Source organism: Bos javanicus, chromosome 9 (genome assembly GCF_032452875.1).
Source record: "Bos javanicus breed banteng chromosome 9, ARS-OSU_banteng_1.0, whole genome shotgun sequence".
In the NCBI taxonomy this organism is placed as follows: Eukaryota; Metazoa; Chordata; class Mammalia; order Artiodactyla; family Bovidae; genus Bos; species Bos javanicus.
The window spans coordinates 23,552,916-23,571,555 of NC_083876.1; the positions used below are offsets into that span (position 1 = coordinate 23,552,916).

The window sequence follows — 18,640 nt, forward strand, 5'->3', positions numbered from 1 at the left end:
GGCTCCTCTTTCCATGGGGTTTCCCAGGCAAGAATACTAGAGTGGGTTGCCATTTCCTTCTCCAAGGGATCTTCTCAACCCAGGAATCGAACCCACGTCTCCTGCATTTCAGGCAGATTCTTTACCACTAAGCCAACAGGGAAGTCCATCAGTAGCATTAGAGGGGAACAAAAACATTAAGGCAGCATACTTGCAGTGACAAAAATTGTCAATCTTGAGAAATTGTCAATTTTGATAAGTATGCCCTTCGTTTTCTTAATGTTTTAAGTGTCAGCATTCTTCATTCTGTTAGAAGGAGTGATATTTTATGCTCAGAAGAAAGTAAAATTAGAAACACAGAGGGCCATGTCTAGCTACGGGGGTTTCACATCAGGACAAAACGACAACAGACGGGCTCAGGATTGGAAACCCACCGTTTCCTGAACAAGCATCAAGTGCCGCTGCTACGGGGGTTGGGGGGGCCGGCGCGGTGGCCCCTTCGGATGCTGTAGGGGCCTCCCCGGGAGAAGCTGCAAAGGCATCTTGGGTGCAGGTTTTAAAACAAAAGAAATGAAAGGGATAAAAAGAGAAGAAAAATATAGTAAAAGAACCAAGTTAAATTGCAAAGAAGGCTCCCTTATACAACATGAATTCTTAAAATGCATTTTTACAGCCCATGCACTATTGGCAGTCACAGAACAGTGACTCCTGGCGCCCCTTCATGTTGGCTACATGCAAAGTGGTGCAGTGTGGGGCCTGCTGAGACCTGTGAGGATCCAAAGGGTGACAGGATTCTCATTGTATAAGGGCTCTAAGAAGCATGTTTTATGCATCACTAGAAAGTAATGAATGTGAAAATTAAAACACAAAAATTACTTTCTTAGGCAGTTTGAGACATTGAGCTTTCATTATTTATATACTATGTTACTATGATGTCTCTGACTCATGGTTTCTAGCAAGCATGGATGTCCTCTTTAATGCCAATAAAATTAAATATACAATGACATAAACCATCTAAATTCAATTTTCTTTTATAGTCTAGGCAAAATTGCACTGTTAACATGACATATATAAATATTCATAAGTTAAACTTTCATTATCCCTGAGAAACATTTCAGACACAACCAAGGATTTGCTTTAAAGAACTAGAGAAAAAAAATTAGGAGATGATGCCATAATGCCTTTATTTTGACTTAAATTTATGGCTATTTTCAAATAATGCATTGCTCTAGTTATGTTGAAAATTACCTGTTTTCAATGAACTAAAGATATAGTTTCATGTTTTGAAACTACAAGTATGTAACTGTATATAGTAAATTATAATAATATACAGTAGATCCCTTAACATACAAGCAGCCTCCATTTATAAATGCCCAATTTATAAATGGCTGATGTGTGCAAAGGATCCCAAATGTGTTTCTGTCAACACACCATGTTAATTATGGTAAAATTAGTTTTACCTGGAGTTTTCAAAGAAACCCTTTCATTCCAAAGTACAAAAGGAATGAAATTATCATAAATACGACCTGCCTAGAAGAAATTCCTGGAAAGTGGGGACCAAAAAGTACCTGCCACTTACCTGCTAGACTTATATCCTAAACTGCTGCCTTCTGCAATACTTACCAGCATTCCCTGGAATACTGCTCCTCCAGCCATTAAAAAGAATTTGTCAAACAAAATGCTACCCAGTATTTCCCCTTTCTCAGAGATTTACCTGGTCTAAGTGGTAGGAAATCCTACAGTCAGGACACTTGTTTCTCAGTTTAACCCAGAGTGTTTCAAATGGATCTGAGTATGAGACACACTATGGTAACATCCTGAAACCCAGCATTAACAAACATTAAACATTAGAGACCCACGTGGGTTAAAAGGTTCTTTACAAAAACACCGATATCGCTGGAATAGACAATAGGACAATCATATGTTACAGCTTGATTTGATTTGATTGCTTCTCACAGCTACACTGAGGGAACACGTTCAGGTAAAGGTCAGTCAAGGGAGATGGTGAATAATAGTAATGGCATAGGCAAAAAAACAGTCGGGGATAGGACAGACAGCCTCCCCAGATGCCATGTTATCACAGAAGACAGGGCAACGTGAAAGCACTAAGAACTGGGGCCAACAGTCTAAGAGGTTTGTTATTGTTCAGTCACTAAGTCATGCCGACTCTGCAATCCCATGGACTGTTGGAAATATTTTGCCATGAGTCAGGTCTGTTTTCTTTCTAGTCTTATAAAATCTGGAACTGAGGGTAGTGTGATTAGAAGCAATAGAAACAGTAATAGCAGTCACTATTTGTGTGCCAGTCACTAGGTAAATATTTCACTGGCATTATTACATTTAATTTCTACAACTCTCTTGGGATGTAAGTTCTATCATCTCTACTTTGTAGATAAGAGAATGGAAACTTGTAAACTCTGAGGACTTGCCCAAGGTTTGGCAAATGGTGGAGTCAGGATTTGGCTGTAAGCTGTCTGACTGAAGTTTGTGTGGTTAACCACTCTACTGTGATGAACTGTGCCACTTTCTACTATATTGTTCCCTCCTTGTAGGACTGAATTAAGTACCAGTTACATCAGTGCTATTGGATTCCCTCGTGGCTCAGACGGTAAAGTGTCTGCCTACAATGCAGGAGAGACCCGGGTTCGATCCCTGGGTCAGGAAGATCCCCTGGAGAAGGAAACGGCAACCCACTCCAGTATTCTTGCCTGGAAAATCCCATGGACAGAGGAGCCTGGTAGGCTACAGCCCACAGGATCACAAAGAGTCGGACATGACTGAGCGACTTCACTTTCCTTCTTTCTACATCAGTGCTGAGTTCAAACAAGTATTCACGGGTGTGCCTCTTTAATGATCACTTCTGTGTAAGCAGATGAAACCCATATTTGTAGCTATATTTTCAGGAAAGGTGGTTTTTTATTTTTCCCCTGTCAGCAAGACATCTCCTTTTAATGCTTCTCTGAAACTAAACATAAACTTAACTCATCTACTACTGTCAAAACTGCTCTTAAACAAAGGACCCCCAGCTGCTCCAGCTTTTAAGTCCTCTCAGCATAGGAGACGGAGATGTGAATGAATGAGTCTGGATGATCCCAACCCCACAGCCACTGTATGAATATAGCCATGCAAGGAACCCTGAGAGAGAACTGTCCAGCTGAGCTCAGCAGACCCCCAAGACTGTAAGACTGTGAGAGACAATAAAGCAATTATGATGTTGTTTTCTAAAAAACAATAAAACTTCTTAGCTATCCAGCTTTCTATCATAATCAATGGCAGCATTATCCTTCCAGCATTGAAAGCTAAAACCACCTCCAATCTAGTTCTCTTTCCGTTGTTACCCACTCACAGTTCATGTCTACATTCTGCCAATTACCAACCCCTGCTATTTCTAGGAAATGTGTGTTCCTGCTTTTCTACAGTTATGGACTTGCTCCAGTCTTACCCAGAAAACCAGTGTCTCAGACATTGTGCAGACTAGCCTTCTCTTCCTTCTGGCAACATAGGAAGAATTTTCCCCCTAAATTTTTATCATGTGTCTGACTTCCTATGTGAAAATTTCTTACTGCTCTTGTCCTCCCCAGGGTGAACTATCCCTCCTTGTCTTCTCCAGCCACATAAGCCATCTTTAAATCACCTACATGGCTCTAAGGTCTCAATCATTCTGAACATCTTGAGCCCAAACGTCACCAGCATTTCATTTTCTTTCCCAGGTCTCAGATTATAACGTTCTTCCATTAAGTCTAGTTGTAAGGGCTTATACTTAAGTACTGATTTTAAGGAAGGTTAATTAGTTTGTTAAGCAGCCTGTACAAATGAAGTCAGGCTTGGGAAGCAAGTCCTTTGGTTTTCCAGCCACTTGGTTCTGTGCTCGCAGCCTACCATCTTCATGCAGGATGCTCACAAATTAACACAGCTGACTGAAAGGGTATCCTGGCAAATGCAAGAGGAATTAGCATAAATTTAGCATTGCACTGCTTAGAAAAACACTATGTTGTTTTTAAAAAAAAAACACTAATATGCTATTGTTACATCAATGAAAAACAGAATGTTTTAAAAAATTTTGTGTTTTCTCTTATTATCTATTTTATTTTTTAAAGCACAACACTGCCTTGCAGTCCTATTCTGCCTGACCAGAGATTTTATTTTTCTTAAAGTTCCTTTTAAAAAATAAAGCATTTAGCAAATATAATGTTTCTTTAAAAATGCTTTTAATGAATTACACTGAAATAACTAAAACATTATGTAGGTATCAATCTGAGTATTTTAAAATAACAGTCCCTATTTTTTAAATCTGTAATGAAAATATAAGACTAAAATGCACAGAAAATTTTAATGTTTAATATTTCATATTCCTGAAAATTTAAAAATTAGCCATTTAAAAATGCATTAATCCTATTTCTAAAGTCTATTTAATCCTGCTAGCCATGTTACATAAAACCTCATAGGGGCATATTTTACAGTCATATATGTGAAATAACTGATGCTCTTATTAATCAAAAGTTCTACCACTTGCCCATTTTAAAGATACATTTATTTTAAATGGCCACACAACATGACCAGAGAGATTTTAGTTTGAATTTTAATTTAAAGTCCTACCTCTAGATGATTTCTTATAAATCCATAAAGAACATGAAAGAAACCAGGGAATATCACTGAAAAGTACTAACATAAAACATACGGTGAAACACATACATTTATGAACATAAAGGTTAGAGATTTTACAGCTACCAGTGGCCAGGAGACAGTTTACAGAATTAGAAAGATTAGTAAAAATAATTGTAATGAGATTTGCAGATATACTCATCTCCTCAGCCTCCAGCCAGATGACTAGAAAGGATATTGGTGAAATTAGAGAAGAGCTTCCATTCTTTGGCATTAAGTAATATGATTTGCTACAGTACTGACCTTTTAAACTTACATTGCAGGGAGAAAGAATGACATCATAAAAATATTTCCAAACATACAGATTCTTCTGCTTGATGGATGTCATCAAAGCAGTAATGATCAACACGAACAGCATAATGGCACAAAGAATATTTCCAAGAAATATCTTAGGCTTTAGAGGACCATGAGAGAAGCAAGATGGAGTTGATTGATTTCTTACAGGCAATTAAGCTCCTTCAAATGGACTGAAAACCAAAAATCTAAATAGCTAAAGGAACAGAAATGTTTACATACAAAATTGTTACCATCCTGCTCATATTTTTTTCTTGAATTTTCCTGTTAACATAAGCCTATGAGAAACCATCCATACTCAAGACCAATCATGGGGGAAGAAGGAGGGGATGAAGAAGTTGATTTTATAAATGTAAACTAAAACTCTAATTTCTGGTCTCAAAAGTTATAGAGGCATAATGAAAAACTAACTTTCTCTGGCAAATAATTCTTTATAATAAATTATTTAAGAGTCTGAAAATCCCTTCTACTTTAATAAAAGCAGATTTTTTTCTGTAATAGCATGGCAGTGCAGCAAGGCAGCAGCAAATTGCCTCACATGAAACAGAGGCAACAATGCAGTGTCAAGCTGAAGACTCTTTGTCTTAGACACTGTTGGTGAGCTTCAGAGAATGTGGCACGTAGCAGTGTTACGTGATGGTGTGTAAGTATATGTTCCCAGGGGAATTTATGAACTCTACTAGAACTTGCAGAAACTCTCTTGCCCCCACCACATTGTTTGCATCCTCTGACTTCTTTTTTTTTTGCATCCTCTGATTTCTTTACCATGTTCTTAAAATGCCCTGGGCAAGATGTTATGTTGAAATGAAGAAACAAAACTATGATGATTATAACACTATTCAATGTACACATCTAAAATGAGCACTTCTCCAGGTTTGGACATAAGCACCACTCAAGATGGGAAGATGTAAATAAAGTGGCTTCAGATGGTTCATTGCGTCCAGGCATGTTATACTGGCAGAGCCTAGGATATTTGATTCAGGCTTACAGCTGTAAATCAACTCTGTCAGAACTTACATTTACATGGAAAAAAATATTTTCAGACTATCATTTCAAAGTCTGATATAAACCTGTTTTCAATCAGTGTTGCAAGTACTGACTCCAGTGATTTCTCAAAGTTCTGAAGCCAAAGACAATCCAAATCTTTGCTTGCAAAGAACAAGCCTAAGGTTGCAAAAATGGATGTCCTTAAACTCTTTTCAGAGACCTCTAGATCTGAACTTCTAGAGGACTTTTTGTCTTAAAACTTAAAAAATAACTTAGACCAGAATTTCTCCTCTCATATTCCCCAAATATTTTTTTCCTTCTAGCTAGTTCAAATCTAAAAAGAAATTCCAAAAACCCAATCCTAAATATGGGAGGATAGAAGGATCTGAGACCACCCTTATAGATACTGCAGGGCTGGATCCCATATATGGGACAAGAGTCCTAGTAGTGACTTAAATCCTAACTTTGCAAAAAAACAGAAAATAAAACAGGTCCAAAGCATTGCAACCTGTCTTCTAAAACCACTAAAACTAAATGAAGTTGACAAACTGAGCAAAGATATATATGAATAAACATTTAAAAAGTACTTAAAAAGTTGTGTCATACTGTTCTATCGTGTACAATATTTTAAACATCTTCATACTATGGTAATTTTAGTAATCCTGGAAGGAAAATGAAAGAAGAGGGATGTGACTGACTAACCTCCAAAGAGATCGACGTCAGCAGTGACAGCAGTGACAGTTGTGGTAGTTGAGGCAGAGGCTGCAGCAGCTGAAGTTTCAGCAGATGTAGCAGGAGGAGTAGGTTCTGGTGCAAACGGATCTGAGATCTGCGCTTCAGAGGGAACAGAGGAAAGTGCAGCCAGAGAATCTACGTCGCACCAGACACAGAACAAATGGAAGAGAAGAAAAGGAAAGCACAAAAGATATACCAGGCTCCAAATGATCAAAGTGAGGACAATTATTAAGATATGGAAGTCTCTCAAAACAGAGGTTTACAGATAAAGCTTTACTCACCCTCTCCCAAAAGGTCTATTGATGTCCATGGGGGTGAGCATATGAAGAAATAAGAGATAAAGCTGAAACTTTCAACCACACCAATGTCCAAGCAGGGTGAGGCACTAACTGAAGACATTTTAGCTTTATGTACCTTTCTGGACCATTTGTAATTAAAAAATAAATGTTACCTATTATTATCATGGAACTTTAGAGCCGGAAGTGACGTTAGGGATCCTCTAGATCAAATTTCCAATTTCATAATGGGAAAACTGAGAGCAAGGGAGGTCGTGAGACTTACCTTAAGTTAGGTCTAAATGGTTTTGATGAACTCAATTGATTTCTTATCAGAGTTACCATTTCATTTGCTTTGGTTGATTTCATTATACTATAATTGTCAATTCTGAAGAAACCATAGTTAATTGAACTTTGTTGATCCTCTTTATTTGATGTGTCACTTCAGTGTAGAATACCAGAGCATGAATAGAAGCTTTAAAATGGCTATAGTTTGACTGTGCAACATATTAACTTGAATGAAAGTTTAAGGGTTAGAGAAAAGAAACTCAAACCTATTTTCTTCTTCATAAGTTTCACATTACCAGATGTTTTTCAGTTTAATATATGACTTTTACAATTATAAACATTATGTGACAACATTGAAAATTATTTTCAAGATGAATGTGAGAGATTCTGTAGTATCAAAACTTTTCAGCCCTTCTGAGGTCAGCATTCCATTGAGAGGTTCATACTTTCTTAGTGATCAACAGTGGGATTACAGATGGCATCCTAAATAATAAGCCTAAGAGGGATTGTTTTTAACTATACTATGACTTTAAGTTAAACATTTAGAGTGTCCAATGCATTCCTCTAGTATCAGTCACGTGATACATCTCAGGCATCACATTTGAATTCATGAATGTTACTGGAAATCTATTTTAAACATGAAACTTTATCAAAACTCATTTGGAAGCTATTTTTTTCAGAGCTTTAAAAACGATATGAGAACTCAGTAAACCAAAAGTCCCAGAAGACATTTAAAAGGCTGAGAAACATAAATTTGACATTAATAATAATTACTTTAGACATAAAGATACACAGACTGAAAGTGAGGGGATGGAAAAATGTATTCTATGTAAATAGAAATGATAAGCCAGGGTAGCAATGCTTCTGTGAGACAAAACACACTTGAAAATAAACACTGTTATAAGAGACAAAGAAAAATATTACATACTAATCAAGGGATTGATTAATGAAGAAAATATGACAATTGTAAACATATATGTATCCAACATGTATGTGTATGTGTGTGTGTGCTCAGTCATTCAGTCATGTCCAACTCTTTGCGAGCCCATGGATTATAGCCCTCTAGGCTTTCTTGTCCATGGCATTTTTCAGGTAAGAATATTGGAGTAGGTTGCCATTTCCTACTCCAGAGCATCTTCCTGACACAGGGATCAAATCCGAGTCTCCTGCGTCTCCTACATTGGCAGGCAGATTCTTTACCAATGCACCACCTGGGCAGCCCCATGCAACCAATGTAGGAGCACCTAAATAAAGTAAATCTAAACAGACATAAGAGGAGTAACTGACAGTAACACAAAAGGCATAGGGGACTTACATCAATGGATAGATGATCAAAACAGAAAATCAATATAGAGATACTGGCCTTAAACTCGGAGAAGGCAATGGCACCCCACTCCAGTACTCTTGCCTGGAAAATCCCATGGATGCATGAGCCTGTTAGGCTGCAGTCCATGGGGTCGCTAAGAGTCGGACACGACTGAGCGACTTCACTTTCACTTTTCACTTTCATGCACTGGAGAAGGAAATGGCAACCCACTCCAGTGTTCTTGCCTGGAGAATCCTAGGGACGGGGGAGCCTGGTGGGCTGCCATCTATGGGGTCGCACAGAGTTGGACACGACTGAAGCGACTTAGCAGCAGCAGCAGCAGGCCTTAAACTACATTATTAGATCAGATAGACTTTATATGTATTTTTTTATTTTATATAAATTTAAATGTTTATGCACACACATATATAAACATTACATCCAAAAGTAGTAGAAAACACATTCTTTTCAAGAGCACATGGAACAATCTCTAGGATAGATCATATGCTAGGCAACAAAAGAAGTCTCAGTAAATTTAAGAAGACTAAAATCATATCAAGGACCTTTTCCAAACACAATGTTGAGACTAGAAATCAACTACATGAAAAAACTTCAAAAAACACAAATCCATGGAGGCTGAACAACACATTACTAAATAAAGGATCACTGAAGAAATAAAAAAGGAAATAAAAAATACCCAGAGATAAGTGAAAATTAAATACAGTGACTCAAAATCTATGGCAAGCAGAAAAAACAATTCTAAGAGGAAGCTTTATAGCAACACAAGCCTATCTCAGGAAATGAGAAAAATCTAAAATACAACATAACCTTACACATAAAAGAACTATAAAAAGGAGATCAAACAAAAGTTAGAATAAGGAAAGAAATCATAAAGATCAGAGCAGAAATAAATGAAATAGAGATTCAAAAACAATACAAAAGAGCAATGAAACTGAGAGCTGTCTCTTTGAAAAAATAAATAAACCTTTAGCCAGATTCATCACGGAAAAAAAAGAGAGGCTCCAAATCAATAAAATCAGAAATGAAAAAGGAGAAGTTATAACCAACACCACAAAGGACCATAAGAGATTCCTACACACAATTAAACAACAAAAAATGAACAATCTAGAATAAATGGATAATTTCCCAATACTGAATCAAGAAAAAATAAAAAATACAAAACAGATCAGTTACCAGTAGTGAAACTGAATCAGTAATTAGAAAAACTCCCAACAAACAGAAGTCCAGGACCAGATATATGGGTTCACAGGTGAATTCTACCAAATATTTATCAAAGAGTTAACACCTATCCTTCTGAAACTATTTCAAAAACCTACAGAAGAAGGGACACTTCCCAACTCATTCTACAAGGCCAGCATCACCCTGATCCAAAATCAGACAAAGATACCACAAAAAAGAAAACTGCAGGCCAATATCACTGATGAACGCAGATGCAAAAATCCTCAAGAAGATATTAGCAAACAAAATCCAGCAATACATTAGTGATCATGATCAGGTGGGATTTACCCCAGGAATAGTTACAAATAGTTACAAATAGTTACAATTTGAAGAATAAAAATCATATGATCATCTCAATGGATGTGAAAAAAACTTGTGACAGATTTCAACATTATTTACGATAAAAACTCTCAACAAAAGGGACATAGAGGGAATATACCTTAATGTAATAAAGGCTACATATGACAAACCCACAGCTAACACAATACTCAACAGTGAAAATCTGAAAGCTTTTCCTCTAAGATCAGGAATAGGAAAAGATTACCATTCTTGCCACATTTCTTCAGTTTAATATTGGAACTCCTAGCCACAACAATCATACAAAAACAATCAGGAAAGAAAGGAAAGGAATCCAAATTGGAAAGGAAGTACTAAAACTGTCACTCTTTGCAGAAGACATGATACCATACACAGAAAATCCTAAAGATGCCACCAAAATAAAACTACTAAACTACTAAAATCGTATCAGTTCAGTCAAGTTGCAGGATACAGAATTAATATACAGAAATCTGTTGAGTTTCTATACACTAAGAGTGAACTACCAAAGAGTGAATCCACACTTATATGGCCATTAATTTACAACGAAGGAGGTAACAGTAAAGGGTGAAAAAGACGGCCTCTTCAAACAATGGGGTTAGGAAAACTGAACTGCTACATGTAAAAGAATCAAACTAGACTTTCCCACATTATGTATAATAATAAATTCAAAATGGATTAAAGACTTAAATGTAAGACCTGAAACCATAAAACTTCTTGAAGAAAATACAGGCAGTATACTCTTTGACATTGGCCTTAATAATATTTGGGGGAGTATGTTTCCTCAGACAAGGGAAACAAAAACAAATGGGACTATGTCAAACCAGAAAGCTTTTGCACAGTAAAGGAAATTATCAACAAAATGAAAAGGCTACCTACTGAACAGGAGAAGACATTGGAAAATGAGAAATCCAATTAGGGGTTAATAACCAAAATACATGAATAACTCATACAGTTCAACCACAAAAAAAGCAAACACCTTGATTATAAAAGAGAGGACTTGAGTAGACATTTTTTTTCAAAGAAGACATACAGACAGCTATCAGACACATGAAAAGATGCTCCACATCACTAACTGTCAGGGAAATTAAAATCAAAACCACAATGAGATATTGCCTCACACCTGCAAGACTGTCTATTATCAAAAAGACAACAAATAACAAGTGTTGGTGAGAATGTGATGAAAAGGGAATCCTCATGCACTGTTAGGGAAGGTAAACTGGTGCAGCCACTACGGAGAACAGTATAGAGATTCTTCAGAAAATTAAAAACAGGTTACCATGTGACCCAGCAATTCCACTCCTCCAGGTTATTTATCCAAAGAAAATGAAAACACTAATTAGAAAAGATGCATGCATCCCTGTGTTCATTGCAGCAGAGCTAAGATATGGAAGCAACGTAACTGCCAATCACTAGATGAATAAAGATGTGTGTGTGTGTGTGTGTGTGTGTGTTTGTGTCTAGCTATCTGCCTATAATGGAATATTAGTCATAAGAAAGAGTGAATTTTTGTCATCGGTGACAATGTGAATAGTCCTAGGGGTTTGTTATGTAAGTGAAAAAAGTCAGAGAAAGACCAATACTATACGATTATATAGAATAGTATAATTCTATTCTATTCTATTTAGTAGAATCTAAAAAACAAGCCAAATGAACAAACGTAACAAAATAGAAACAGAGCACAGATATGGAGAATAAACAGGTGGTTGCCAGAGAGGAAGGGTTCTAGGGTAGGAGAGAAATAGGTGAGAGGGATTGAGAGGAACAAACTTTCAGTTGCAAAATAAATGAGTCGGGATGAAATGTATTGTGCGGAATATAGTTATTAACACATAAAATCTTTGTATGGGGATGGATTATAACAAGACTTAAGGTGCTGACTTCTTTGAAATGTATAGAAATACTGAATCACTATATTGTATAATGGGAACTAACAGTGTTTTAGGTCAAATATGCTTCAAAACAAATGAACACAGAGAAACAGAGATCAGATTTGTGGTTACCAGAGGCAGGGGAAGAGTGAAGGGGAGTTTGATGAACGCAGTCAAAATATACCAACTTCCAGTTATAAGATAAATAAGTACTATGGATATAATATACAACAAGATAAACATAATCAGTGCCACTGTATGTTACATATGAAAGTTGTGAAGACAGTATATGCTAATAGTTCTCATTACAAGCAAAAAAACCTTTATTCTACTTCTTTAATTATGTATCTATATGAAAAGATGGATGTTCACTAAATTTATTGTGGTAATCATTTCTTGATGTATGCAAGTCAAATCATTACACAATACACCTTAAAGTGATGTATATCAATTATACCTAAAACTGGAAGAAAAACATAATCACATTCATTTAACTATGCAATTTGCAAACCCAATAAATGTCAGGTAAAGCACTCTACAGGTCCACTAAGATAATCAAGGCTCTTCCTAAACAAATCTTACATATTTCATAGCAACATTAGAATATTATACCACATGGAGTTCTTGACTTTAGAAATAGTTTTTAAATTTCAGAATGCACATCTAATAAAGAGCTGGAAAAAAGGACCTATGCTGACTTGAGTCTAGGGTATTTTTTGCTGTTAGGTGTCCAGGTCCCAAATCCTGAGAAGGAGAACATCTTTCAAATAATTGCTCAAACCAAATGGACCTGGCCCAACGCAATTGTTACTCTACAGTCACACATCCTAAAAATGTAAATTAGAAACCAACATGGTTCATCAGAAGGCAGAGGGACTTGGTTTCTCTCTTTTCCTGGCATTGGTGGGGCTTTCCCTACCCCTGCCCTTATCAATGGCTATCTTAAGCTGTGATGTGATTTAGCAGAAGAGCTAAGAACCATGTGATTTAAGTTTTCAGACCTCCCACTGCCTATGACAGGGGATGGTAATTTATTTCATACATTTGGTAACTGAGAAAGGAGAAGACTGTTTATGTATAATAGAAGGAACAAAAATGAAAGGATTTAAAACAAAAAGTATGAAAAATTAAAACATTAATTCCTTGCTCCTAACCAATGTTTTGTTAGGATAGAGGGCGACAAAAATGATATAAAAAGATGGAAAGTAAAATTTCCTAGGAAAATGTACAGTGATTAAGCTTGTTGGTGGATAACTGATGCTGAAAACCTTTTTCTACTCTTGGAAACCACAGGGTTTACTCTCCAAAATCTTAATTTTCCACATGAAGCATAATTTATCTTAGGTATTTCTTGGTTTGTGCAAAATTTTCTCTACTATAAAAGCAAGTTTCTATTATAGGACGATGGGAACAGTTATCAAATATTCTCAAAACTGCTACTTTTTATAGAGGATTAAACTTAAAAAAAAAAAACCCGCTACAGCATAAGCGTTCCAATTCATTTGCAAGCAGTACTTAATCAGAGCAATTTTTTTGTATTACAGAAATTGCTAGAAAACATTCCCTGTAACCAAGGAAACAGAACTACAACTAAATTAACAAGGAGATCTATATGGTGCAGTGAGATGGAGTCACATTTTAGATTAAGTGTGTTAATATATTTAAGTGCTCACCCATATCCAGAACGTATCAAATGCTTGATAATGAAAGTTAATAATAGCAATGACTTAGATGGTAGCTAGCCTTATTGTGCTGATCATTTCAGAATGTATAGAAATGCTGAATGTAGTATACTTGAAACTAATATAATTGGTGTATGCCAATTACACTTCAATAAAAAAGAGCAACAGCTAACATTTAAGTTGACATAGGACTATGAATTTCAAAGTTTCTATAAATCTTTCACAGACAGAAAGTATGTGTGTGTGTATTCATGAATGTGCGTGAAAACAACCTACAGACGTGCCCCACCTAGATTAACTAACAAGCAAAAGGTAATATGGGTCACAAATACTGCTTATAGTATGCTGCTGCTGCTACTAAGTTGCTTCAGTCGTGTCCGACTCTATGCGACCCCATAGACGGCAGCCCACCAGGCTCCCCCGTCCCTGCGATTCTCCAGGCAAGAACACTGGAGTGGGTTGCCATTTCCTTCTCCAATGCATGAAAGTGAAAAGTGAAAGTGAAGTCGCTCAGCCGTGTCCGACTCTCAACGACCCCATGGACTGCAGCCCACCAGGCTCCTCCATCCATGGGATTTTCCAGGCAAGAGTACTGGAGTGGGGTGCTATCACCTTCTCCAGCTGATAGTATAGCTATTAATAATATTCACATGGAAACAAAGTCATGTGGTCACATAATATTGATGAGCCTTCAAGAGTGTGTTAATAAATTTCTATTAAGTCTATTAATTCTAAGAAAACCCTAGGAGTAATTCTGTATTTCTCAAAAAGTAGGAATTTTACTTCAAGCATTTACAATAAGAAATTAGCCATTTCCCACTTCTAGGATGCACAGAAATACAACACACACACTCAGTTGTTTGTACAGAGGGATGCATTTATTATGAAGAAAAAAACACTCTCCCTATTATGAGGAGAAAGATAGGGATTTTAAAAACACTCTGTATTCTTTCAGTCAAAGACGATCATTATTGGCCAGCAGAATGCCACATGTAATATGCACTATTTAAATTAAATTTATAAAATATGAATGTGCTAAATTTGGTTCACACCAACAAAAGTACTATCCTTTACAATATGTCCCATAAATTGGCAATATTTATCAGTACTCAGAACCCTTAACGAGAAATTTGTAAACACTTCGTGTGGACACATCATTAGAAAATGAAATTCTCTTACTATCATTATGGCCAAATAAGAACATACAGATTTCTCAAGAGGCAGGTCAGGTGGTCTAGTATTCCCATTTCTTTAAGAATTTTCCAGACTTTGTTGTGGTCCACACAGTCAAAGGCTTTGGCATAGTCAATAAAGCAGAACAAAACATATTTGTTATAATTTAGAATCCTCTTCAAATATCACTGTGTATCTATGGAACAAATGCAAATTCAAGGTAACTATGGGGCCTTTCAGGTAAGCTCAGTGGTAATGAATCTGCCTACTAAGCAGGAGATGCAGGTTCAATCCCTGGGTTGGGAAGATCCCCTGGAGAAGGAAATGGCAACCCACATCAGTATTCTTGCCTGGGAAATCCCATGGACAGAGGAACCTAGTGGGCCACAGTGCACAGGATCACAGAAGAGTTGGACACAACTTGGCAACTAAACAGTAGCAGCAAAGGTGACTATTATCTCTCAATTTCATATTATACTAGTTTACTTGAATTTATTAAGACTTAGGAATTTTACTATTTGCTTAAGAACTAGAGAATTTACTTATTAGTATTTTCCTCACCAGCTGACTTTTCTATTGCTATGAAAATAGCTATAGATATTTTGTTGAGACAAAAGACTAATGCTGTCTAACTATCAGGTCCCAAGCCAACACTATGATATACTATAATGTGCTTTGTATTAATTATGAAAAACTGTTTCTGCTGAGCCAGCAAGTTGGAAAAGGTTTTCCTTATTCCTCAAGGATGAAAAAAGCCCACAGCCTGGCCAACAGAAACAGGCTGAATTTCAGACCTCTTGCCCTGCCTTTGAGAAAGACAGACTGCAGATCCACACTGCACAGCCCTAGCTAAACCATACTCATCTGCTTTCTTCTATATCCACTGATACCTCAACGTTTCAATCATCAATAGCTATTCATTCCTAACAAGCAAGAAATGAAGTGTGTTATAATAAAATTGGCTATTATAACTTATTTCTCATAGTATTGTGGGTCTTAGCAAAAAGTACTGAGAGATGAATATGAATAAAAATGTTGGGAATTCCCTGGTGGTCCAGTATTTAGGACTCTGTGCTTCCACTGCAGAGGACAGGGGTTCAGTCCTTGGTTGGGGAATAAAGGTCCCACATGCAGTGTGGTGTGGCCAAATGTTTTTAAAATGTTACAGTACAATTTAAAAATATCTCACCTAGAGTTATTCTTTTTATTATTCCTTTGGTGTAAAACAAACAAACCAAACAAAAAGGACACAATTTCTCTTCAGTTTGACACTGGAGAATATGGTGAAAGGAGACAGTTAACAATATCACTATTTACTTACTAAAGTTTCTAAATCACTAAACCACTATGCTTAATAAGCTCTAAAAATTACAAAGTCTCAAATATCTACTGATTTAATTAGTTGAGAAAATTAGAGTTAATACATTCATATAATACTGAAAAAAATTTTGTATAACCCCACGAATTTATAATTAACACTAAATTTTAAATTATAAAAGTTCTATAAAAGCCATTCATATGAATTTTATGACAGAGAAAGTCTGATTTAAGGATACAGATTTGAAGCATTCTTTAATACATAAGAAAACATAATATGTTGTATAAGATACTGGGGCAACGAAAATAAGATATAAGTTGAAATAAACATTTCAAAAAGATGAAGGTCAGAATGAGAAAGCGTAAGGACCAGAAGGCCCTTATAGTACTTATCGCTGATTCATGTTGTGTAGCAGCAACTAACAGCAATGTAAAGCAATTATACTACAATTAAAAAAAAAATACCATGAACACTTGAATACGGTTCTTAAAAAAGAAGGCCCTTTATAAAACTAATTCAACAATATTTTCCTTTACAAACAGAGATTTAATAAAGTTAAGTGATGTTGAGACTTTTTATTTTAAAAAATGACAGCTGTCGGCTTAGGAGTTGAACATTTTAACAAGGGAGAAGTTTGAAGCATTTAAATGGAAAAGCACCAATATTTTAAATGCTCATCTACATAGTCAGCAACTTTATTTCACAACTAGTTACTTTCATCTTGTTACCAAAAAACTTGGAAATAAAATATAATATTAAATAAATATATAATTTAATAATATATAATATTTAATTTAATTATTAAATTATTATAATTTAATAATATATTATATTATATAAATATAATATTTAATAAATAATTTATTAAATAAAATAAAATATAGCAGGTACTTCTGATATCACTCTGCCAATGTTTACCAAGCTCACCCAAGGATTATTTAATTACCTATGGAATGAAGCTTCATTTCATGTTGCAATTTAACATTAATTAAGGACTCTGATTCTGAAATGATGTATCGAATTATAGTTCTTGTCTGCTAGTGATATAATACTATGTTTGGGAGAAAAGATAACCTCAAGACATGATTTTTATTGCCTTATTTTTGAACCCAACCTAGCCATCTTATTTTAACATTCCTTTTCTATAAATCCCAATTCCTCAAAATGCTCTTTTAACTAGCTTTATCATCTTACTGGTTTCCTCATCAGCCACTTAATGTCTTTTACCAGTGTTGTTTCTCAACCCCCACAGCTTTACTGAGGTATAACTGATGTACAAAAATTGTACATATTTAAGATGCACAGTGTAATAATTTGTTATACATATACATTATGAGAAGATGACCACAATCAAACTAACACATCCATCATCTCACATAGTTCCTGTGTTTTTGTAGTTGGAATACTTAAGGTTACTCTTTTAGCAAGTTTCAAATATACAACACAGTATTATTAACTATAGTAACCGTACTGTACACTAGATCTCCAGAACTTCTTTAGCTTACAACTGACCTTTTGTACCCTTTGACCAACATCTTCCCATTCCATGCCCTGCCCTCCATTGCTCAACAACAACTCTACTTTCTGCATCTATGAGTTTGACTTTTTTAAGATTCCACATATAAGTGAGATTATACATATTTGCCTTTCTGTGTCTGGCATATTTATTCACTTGGCACAATGTCCTTTATGTCATCCATATTGTCACACATAGGAGGATTTCCTTCTTTTTAAAAGGCTGAATAATATTCCACTGAATGTATACAACATGTTTTCCTTACCCTTTCATCTGCTGACAAACACAAGTTATTTTTTTATCTTGGCTATTGTGGCTAATGCTGCAATGAACATGGGAGTGCAGATATCCATCCATCTAGAAGTGAGATTGGTGAATAATGTAATAGTTCTATTTACATTGTTTTGAGGAACTTCTACTCCACTGTTTTCCACAATGGGTGTACCAATTTACATTCCCACCAATAGTGTATAATGATTCCCTTTCTCCACACCCTCAACAAACACTTCTCTCTTCTCTTACTAATAATAGTCATGCTAACAAGTGTGGGGTGTTATTTCTGGTTCTGATTTCCATTTTCCTGATGATTAATGACATTTAACACCTTCTCATATACCTGTTAACTATCTGCACATCTTCTATGGAAATGTCCATTTATGTCCTTTGCCCATTTTAAAATCAAGGTATTTGGGTTCTTTTTTTATTTCTAGCAAATATTTTCTCCCATTCCATAGGTTGCACTTTCATTCTGTTGATTGTTTCCTTTGCTGTGTAGAGGCTTTCTAGCTTGAATGTAGTCTCACTTGCTTATTTTTGCTTTTGTTGCCTGTGTTTTTGGTGGCAAACTAAAAAATTCATTGCTAAGATCAATGTCGAGGAGGTTTTTCCCTATGTTTTCTCCTAGGATTTATGGTTTCAGGTTTTATATTTGTTTTAATCCATTTGAGTTAATTTTTGTGTATGATGTAAGATAAGCTTCCAATTTTATTATTTTGCACAT

The 18,640-nt window shown here is 35.8% G+C and overlaps 1 protein-coding gene across 16 annotated transcripts in view; it reads right to left on the reverse strand.

Annotated features, from left to right (window-relative positions):
• SNAP91 (synaptosome associated protein 91) overlaps positions 1-18,640 on the reverse strand; it is a 169,277-nt gene that overhangs the window by 44,440 nt on the left and 106,197 nt on the right. For 9 of the 16 annotated variants that reach the window (XM_061427323.1, XM_061427319.1, XM_061427322.1 and 6 more), the window contains exons 14-16: positions 6,939-6,953; positions 6,625-6,792; positions 414-521 (exon numbers count right to left, since the gene is read on the reverse strand). The exons of 1 other annotated variant lie outside the window; for it this stretch is intronic. In XM_061427323.1, coding sequence (XP_061283307.1) covers positions 414-521; positions 6,625-6,792; positions 6,939-6,953 — 291 coding nt within the window. The remainder of the gene's footprint in view (positions 1-413; positions 522-6,624; positions 6,793-6,938; positions 6,954-18,640) is intronic. 6 more of the 16 variants (XM_061427328.1, XM_061427321.1, XM_061427326.1 and 3 more) reach the window with 4 other exon arrangements.